General features: G+C 41.4%; 1 protein-coding gene across 2 annotated transcripts; it reads left to right on the plus strand.

Annotated features, from left to right (window-relative positions):
- Positions 1–214: 214 nt before the first annotated feature.
- LOC131229329 (probable mannitol dehydrogenase) lies at positions 215–5,800 on the plus strand. 2 transcript variants are annotated; one of them, XM_058225262.1, is made up of 5 exons: positions 215–379; positions 2,733–2,846; positions 3,718–4,231; positions 4,934–5,087; positions 5,293–5,800. In XM_058225262.1, exons 1-5 carry the CDS (start codon positions 282–284, stop codon positions 5,493–5,495), a joined length of 1,083 nt encoding a protein of 360 aa, XP_058081245.1. In that variant the 5' UTR covers positions 215–281; the 3' UTR covers positions 5,496–5,800. The 2 variants fall into 2 exon arrangements, with proteins under 2 accessions (XP_058081245.1, XP_058081246.1); XM_058225263.1 differs by lacking the exon at positions 2,733–2,846 and having other exon boundaries at positions 216–379.
- Positions 5,801–8,575: the final 2,775 nt, after the last annotated feature.

Consider the following 8,575-nt stretch of genomic DNA (forward strand, 5'->3'; position numbering starts at 1 on the left):
TGATGGTTTGGCGTCCGAAGCTTTTTTTATTTATTTTTATTTTTTTAGTGGGTGGTGACGTGGACCAATGAGCATTAAGGTATCAGGAAATCTCTGTTGACCAGATAACAGAGGATCCGGACTCATTTCTTGTTTCTATACATCCGCCCCCTCATATTTAAGAGGCGCCTGGCATCATGTCACAGCCACACAACTCTCTCTCTCTCTCTCTCTCTCTCTCTCTCTCTCTCTCTCTCTCTCTCTCTCTCTCTCTCTCTCTCTCTGAAAGGAAGAAAAGAGAAATGTCGAAATCTCCAGAGGAAGAACACCCTCAAAAGGCGTTTGGGTGGGCTGCAAGAGACTCTTCTGGAGTCCTCTCCCCTTTCAAATTCTCTAGAAGGTATTACTCAATACCCTTCATCTTTTTCCTTTCCTTTTCTTTTGCAACGAGACATTTCTCTTTGTTTTCTTTGGAATTCTTCTTCTTTCTTTTCGTGGGTATTTTTGGTATTGTATATGAGATCTCTCTCTCTTCTTGATTTTTTGGGAACCCTCATTTCTTTTCTTTTTGCGTGTTCTTATTGTAATGAGATCTTTCTTTTTATTTTTGGTGGGTATTTTCGCATTTCTATTCTCTCTCTTAATTGAATGAGATCTTCTTTTAGTTTCTTTGTAATTTTTGTTCTTATTTTTTTTGTAGGTTTTTCGGTATTTTCTATGCTCTGGCCCTCTCCTAACCTCTTTTCTTTTCTTTTCTTGTATTTTTCTTTTATACGTGTTTTTAGTGCAACGAGTGTTAGAATCAGAGAGATAGCAGAGAGCCTTGCAAAGTCTGATTGCACGTAAGCTGGGAGAATTGTTATTTTACTAAACAACTGTTGTGGCTAATAAATAGCCTTACAATGAGATAAAAAATCCTATAATCGTGGTGCATAACTACATTAAACGGAAAGCAATCTTGTTCCCCAAGTTTAGGAAGGACTTATTCAACTTAACAGAAATAAACTTAAAACAAGAGACTCTGACCCTAACGGCTAGGAAGCTCCAATAGTTTCATCAACGAGATCTTCTCTCTCTTCTTAATTTTTTGGTATTTTCCACCCCTGTGATGTACCTTCACAGAGGCGTCCTTCTATACGCACGGGCACACCTTTCGATACATGTCATGCGCCTAAAATCCGAACGGTCCATGTGATGTGGCACCCCATGAAACCTTCAACGACCGTTCAGATTTCGGGGTCATAGAAACTCACGAGAACTGGTGTGCAACCGAGTACTGGGATATTCGACACACATCACGGTGGGGGCCACGTAGCTCGACCTCTTGGGAAGTCGAGCTGTGTGGGCCCGACCGTGATGCTCGGTATCATGCCCTAAAGTGATGTCGCAAAATAAACAGATCGATGTGAACATAAGACATACATCATGGTAGGGCCCACCAAACCTGGTGGCCACACACCTGGTGAGGCAATCTCCTTCCATTCTGGTGCAAGCAACTTTACTTTTTTCCAATTAATGTCACATTAATGCATACAGGTGTGCAATTAACGGACACATTTGATCGATCACCTGGTGAGCCACTCTGTATTCATGGACAACAGACGGTCTGATCTAACATGCAGGTGTGACCAACCCAGGGATCGGATGAGCCTGATTTTCTAGAATGGTGATTTTCATAGGGGTGCCTGTTGTTTTCATGGTACCGATTCACAATAAAAGTGGTTTATAAAGATAGTACGGTGCCACAAGTTGATGAAAGTGGAACATATATGCTTTTAAAGAAAGGGTGTGGAGCACATATTCTCACCTCCCAATGACATTGATAGGCGTAAAAAGCTTTTCGCAATATCAGCTTACACGATTTATTGCTTGCCAGTAGAACATGAAAACCCATTTGTTATCATGTGCTTGGGCAACATCATACATTTAATGCAATAGTGGTGATAAAGCCAATAATGATGTGGACCAAACACAAGCCATAGAGATGATGTACTTGTCACAGACCTGGATTCTCACCTTCCAAGAGAGAAAAAACTTGTACTTTGGTAAGAAAAACCTTCCAGGTCCTGTTTGGGAGCGTGGATTTGGAACATCTGATTTGAAATCCTCTTATGTTTAGCACCCTTGATTAAGTATCAACTTTAATCCAAAATAGTTGTGCATGGTATACTTACAAGGGTTGGAATTTAATTACTAAATTAACTTTAATACCTCTAATTAGTGAATCATTTGTAATGCTTAACACAATGGTTACAATAAGCCCATTGAAATATATGCTTTACTTAAAAGTGATGAAATTACAAGTCTCAGATGGGTTACAAGTACACCATTATGTCCGAGTGATTGGCTAACCAATGATTTTTAACTATTGATTTACATATACATGGACAATGCTTGGGTGGTGCTGATCATAATATTAAAATCATTATAATGATGCAACTGATACTCTAATTGTTTTGGGACATCATTAGTAGGCTATGTGCCCAGTAAAATGAGTCTGGTGACATATAAGTTACACATGCAACCGTTGAAAGGATTTTAAAATTTTCAGATTCGAATATTGTTTGGCGTCCCCACCTGCCCGATACTTTATTTTTCTTTCGTGGTGGGCCGAGCTGCGAAGTGTCTGGACAATGGACACGTGTCTTATTTTTTGTGGGAGCTTTACCGACCGAGTGAATGATAAAAGTTAATGCATGCCAAAGACTTTTTAAATAGAAAATATTTTAATCTGATTTTTGATGTATTTGTAGGGCGAACGGCGATGACGATGTCACGCTCAAGATACTGTACTGCGGAATCTGCCATTCGGATCTTCACTCCGTTAAAAATGAGTGGGGAAATTCCGTCTACCCCTTACTCCCAGGGTAAGATCGTCTTAACGCCGTTATTTATTGTTTCTAGAAAGGGAATACATAAATATGAAGAGGCGATTCGCGCAAGACGAGGATATCAAAAAGGTGATATGTTTCACACGTGTGCTTCGCTAGCATTTGGACAAAAAGGCCATTCGTTCTCAGGTGAGACCCACTCACTTTGAACATGACCTGAACCGCTAAATGGTGTCTGGATGGTCCAAAGAGGGAAAGCTGGGCCAATGAATGGCTTGGATATTTCACACGTGTGCTTCGCTAGCATACGGAGAGACCCTTTATCCCATCTCCCTTATAATAAGCAAGCACACGTGCAGACCCAACTGTGTTGGCAAGATAAGCTTTTTATCTCCTTGTGAAAGGTAACTGTTAACTTCTCCATCATCCACCTTTCATAAGTGCAACCTAATCCATACCACAAGATTGGAAGGTCAGGATCTCCGATCAGTGGCACCTTCAGGATGGTCATCCGTCCGTAAGATGACCATGAATCTATCTTATTTGCCATCCATATTAATAAGGTGACACAAGCATGCAGGCATGGATGAAGGGAAAACACAAATATCAGCTAGATCCAACACTTTTCCTGTGGTATAGTTCACATGAGATTTGGAATTGCTTCATTTTTGAGCCCATGACTTAAAACAGAGCTAGCAAATAGATGTGAAACACATACACCACGGTTGGCTTCACAGTCCCAGGACCACCCAACTCAGAGGCTTTTCAAGTGCACCGAAGCAGCGTCTATTTTAAACGGAAGGCAGTAACCCCTGATCATCATTTAAAGAAGCATTTAAAGACCCTACCCACTTCATCATCATTTAAAGAAGCATCAGAAATTAATGTAAGCCATCTGTTCCTGCAGGCACGAGATCGTCGGTATAGTGACCCAAGTGGGGCCCGAGGTATCAAAATTCAAGGTTGGAGATAAGGCGGGCGTCGGGTGCATGGTTGGATCCTGCAAATCATGCTCCAGCTGCGAGCAAGGCTCGGAGAACTACTGTCCCAATATGATCCTCACCTACAATTCCACGTACCACGATGGCACTATGACGTACGGTGGATACTCCGATTTTCTGGTGGTCAATCAGAACTTTGTGATCCACTTCCCCGAGAGCTTGCCACTTGATGGGGCCGCACCGCTATTGTGCGCCGGTATTACAGTGTACAGCCCAATGAGGTATTACGGGCTCAGTGAGCCAGGCAAGCATCTAGGAGTGGTTGGGCTCGGTGGACTCGGTCATGTAGCAGTTAAGTTTGCCAAGGCCTTTGGGTTGAAGGTCACAGTAATCAGTACATCCCCTAACAAGGAGAAGGAAGCAATCGAACGACTCGGTGCTGACTCATTCCTGGTCAGCCGTGACCCGGCACAGATGCAGGTGAGTCAGGGTTCGTGTGAGTAACATGGCCATGCATGTGTGTTTCAGTCTATCCAAAAACCTACACACATCAAAATTAGGGCTGTGCATGAGTAGAGCTAGCTCGAAAAGCCCGGTCAACTCGGATTGACTCGGCTTGAAAGGCCGACTCGGGGCGAGTCAAGCTTATTTTCTAAAGCTCAGGTTGAGTTTGAGCCAAGTTATATATATATATATATATATATATATATATATATATATATATAACACTTAAAAAAAAAAAAAACCATTCCCTCTCTTTCTTTTCCTCTCTTTGTATTTTTTAGTCAAAAATATAATAAATTGACATATGAAGAAGCTCGACTCAAGAGGCTTGACTAGACTCGAACCACTAGCTCGACGCGGTAGCTTTGACAAACAAGCCGAGCTTCAATGTTGAGCTCAAGGGCGAAGTTGAGTATAATATGGACGAGTCAAGCCAAGCTTGGCCCCACCTCTGACTCGACTCGGCATGATGTACAGCCCTATTCAAAATTGAACCATGACTACTGGAAGTGAGCCCCACTTGATTTTAACGGCCATGTAAGTGGGGCCCACCATTCTTCGATTAAAATGGCGATGATTTACTTAGCAATCTGTTATTAGGATTGAAAAGGTCATGTAATTATGACCAAGTTAACATTATACGGTGATGATATATTCGTTTCATATTTTGTGGTGTAGGCTGCCATGGGTACCATGGATGGTATCATCGATACGGTCTCGGCGGTCCACCCGATCCTGCCGTTGATAGGCCTGCTTAAGACTAATGGGAAGCTGGTTATGTTGGGTGCACCAGAGAAGCCTCTTGAGCTACCGGTATTCCCACTGCTTTTCGGTAAGTAAACATCCTTTCATTGTCTTTAACTGTCCTATAGATTTGTGTAATTCAAATATTTAGTGAAGGCTGCGTTTGGCTGCACCAAATTTCATGAATCAGGATATTTAACATTGTAAAATTTCATCACTGATCACAAATGAACGGGCTAGAAGATCGTTGCCCATCTATTATTTTCCCCCACTGAATTGTTCTGATTTTGCAGGGAGGAAGACCGTGGCCGGAAGTCTCATTGGAGGAATCAAAGAGACCCAAGAGATGATTGACTTTGCCGCCAAGCACAACATCACGGCGGACATTGAAGTTATTCAGATGGACTATGTGAATACGGCCATGGAGCGGCTCGCGAAGGCGGACGTACAATACCGGTTCGTCATCGATGTGGGGAATACCTTGGAATCTCCGTAAACCGTCGATTTGAATAACCATCCACGTGGCCCACCAGTCATATAGTTTTTAGGGTGCTATGTTTTCGTTGGTTTGAGTCAGAATCTATGTTGTCCACGTAGTCATGTGTTTGGCCACTTGTTTTTTGTTGCTACATATGCCCGGATTCTTGCTAGGTACACGACCTTTTTTTTCTTAGGTTTTCATTGCTATTAAAGGCTAGATGAGTATCACATTCTATTGGTATCTTTCAATAATTTTGGTTTGTAGGGATCAACATGGCTGCAAGGTAATATAAATCAAACACGGGAAACAATGATTTAATACGTGGGGATTAGTCGAAAAAGGTTGTAGGGTGACCCTTGCCCCACCTTGATGTGTGTGTTTTATGACGTAGATTCAATGAATTTGGATAACCAGATCTGTGTGTGTTTTATGACGTAGGTTCAATAAATTTGGAGAACCATGTTAGGCGCTGAGATTTGATTGGGTCAGGTGGTGCTTTGAGAGTTTGGCCATAATAATAAAGCCAACTACTTAAATGCAGAGTGGATTATTTGCGGCTGTGACTATAGAGCCCACCCTGATGTGTAGTCCACACGTGCAGTTGGTTTATTTTTCTAGATCATTTTAGGGCATGAGACAAAAAAATGAAGTAAATCCAAATCTCAAGTGGACCACATTACAAGAAACAGTGGTGATTGACCATTAAAAACTTGTTGTGGGCCACAAGTTTTGAATGAAAATGATATTCAGTTTTTCCCTTCATCCTGATCTGTATAACCTTATCAACAGGTTGGATGGCAAATAAACATTATCATATGCTTTGAAAAGTTTTTTAGTGGTGGGCATTCAATCGCTACTATTTCCTGTAAGACTTGAATGTACTTTAGTTTTGGGCTCATGCCCCAATCTGAGCGGGCAACACCGATGGAGGGTGTGGATATATTACACATACATCAAGGTGGACCCCATGCATGGTTAGGGCCAAACCATGATAGGTGAGGCTGGGCAGCATTTAACCTGCATGGATATACTACACATACATCAAGGATGGCCACACAGTCAGGGCCATGCCATGTTGGGTGAGGCCAGAAACGTGCCTAATCCGCACCCCTTATCAACATGCTTTGCTGACGCTATCTCTATATTGTAGCCGGGACCACCACTGGAAACAGTGGAATAATGACGCCCACCATTGAAATCTTCCAAGGGCCCACCTTGATATTTATTTGCCATCTAACCTGTTGATAAGGTCACACTAACCTGGATGAAGGGAAAATACAAATATTAGCTTGATCCAAAACCTTCGTGACCCAGGAAGCCCGTAATGGTGGGTGTTGAATCACCATTGTTTCCTGTGGTGTGGTTCATTATGCTTTGGATCTGTTTTATTTGTGGACTCATGCCCTAAAATTCATTAGGAAACAGATGAACGGCATGGATGAAACACACGTGCTCACCAGGCAATCGAAGCCTGTGGAGACCTTGTGCAACAGAACAAAGAAAAATAAAAAGAAGAAAATGGGCCCCAACAAGGAAAGAAAGGGAAGGCGTTGGGAGTAAATTCCAACTCGTAAAAATATCACACTACATTGCTTCCTTTTCTCCCCCTTTTTTTCTTCACACGGTTTAACTCGTGCTTTTGGCATTATTTCCAATTGACGCCGGTCGGTGTGCCAACCATCATAACGCTTATGAGAATCGGACGGGATCTACCAAACAGGCATGTATGTAAACATCTCATATATGTAAACACACACACACACACACACACACACACACATATATATATATATATATATATATATATATATATAGAGAGAGAGAGAGAGAGAGAGAGAGAGAGAGAGAGAGAGAGAGAGAGAGAGAGAGAGAGAGAGGGGTCTCAAATCCAACTGCTGGGACAACAAGTTGTGGTTCACCTAGCAGATAACTACTCATTTCTCATTTACGTGGAACATCCAACCCTTTCAATAGGTTAAACTCCACCACGAGAATTACTTGTGCAAAAGATCAGCCCCATCTACTCATCAGATGGGCCACACCACAGGAAACAAAAATATGGTACACTTAATGAAGGTATGGAGACCTTTCCATGCAACCGGTTGGTGGGATGGTTACATTGGCCAAGTGAATGTTGATTCTGATTGGACCTATTTTTTGTGTAAATGATCTTGTCTGTTCATATTAAATGCCATTGATCAGACGGTTAATAATATTTAACAGATCTGTATAAGACTGATCTTTGCTATCCTAACATGTGTTATATATTACCTCTGATTACTTTCTTTTCAGGGCTAATGGAGATGATGATGTGACTTTGAAGATACTATACCGTGGAATTTGCCACTCGGATCTTCTTGCCATCAAGGAAGAATGAGGGCCGTCCACCTAGCTCATCTTCCCTACGTGTCCCACATTTCTGCTCTCGATGGCATTGTGTGAGGTTTGGGCTGGGCCGGGTTCAATACTATATGGTCCAAGGACCAGGCCCAGCAAGGGCTCCTATCAACAAATCTCATTGTCGGCGATCTTTCAGCCTGGACAGGAAAATCTCACAAAAAAATAAAATAAATTGAAAATATATATTGTAAATTAATTAAGAATATATAATGAGTTGTTTGAGAAATTTACTACTTTTCTAGTTAAAATCATAATAAAAAATGTGAAATTTTAAAATTTACCAATATTTTGAAAATCTCATGACAATATCCTTTACTATGAGAAATTTTAAATTTTACCGATATATAATGTGAAATTTTATAACCTCCATGATGCTTGCGGCACTGCAGGCCAAGCCCAAGAACACAAATAAAAATTAGTGAGGCCTGGGCCCAACCTATCCAAGCCCAAAATTGATCACATGCATGTTACCTACAATGAATGTTTCTGATCCATCCCTTAATCAAATCCATCGCTTAATCAAGTGGGCCACACATGCATAAAGAAATAGGTATTAGAAAAAAATATATATATAATAAAACTCAAGGTTTAAATGCAAGATGCATTAGTTACATTAATAATGATTGGAATACAAAGCCCAGTGTGAAAATGTCATCGCATTAATCACCCCCGTTGAAGAGTCTAAAACACGGGAC

Source organism: Magnolia sinica, chromosome 16 (genome assembly GCF_029962835.1).
Source record: "Magnolia sinica isolate HGM2019 chromosome 16, MsV1, whole genome shotgun sequence".
Taxonomy (NCBI): Eukaryota; Viridiplantae; Streptophyta; class Magnoliopsida; order Magnoliales; family Magnoliaceae; genus Magnolia; species Magnolia sinica.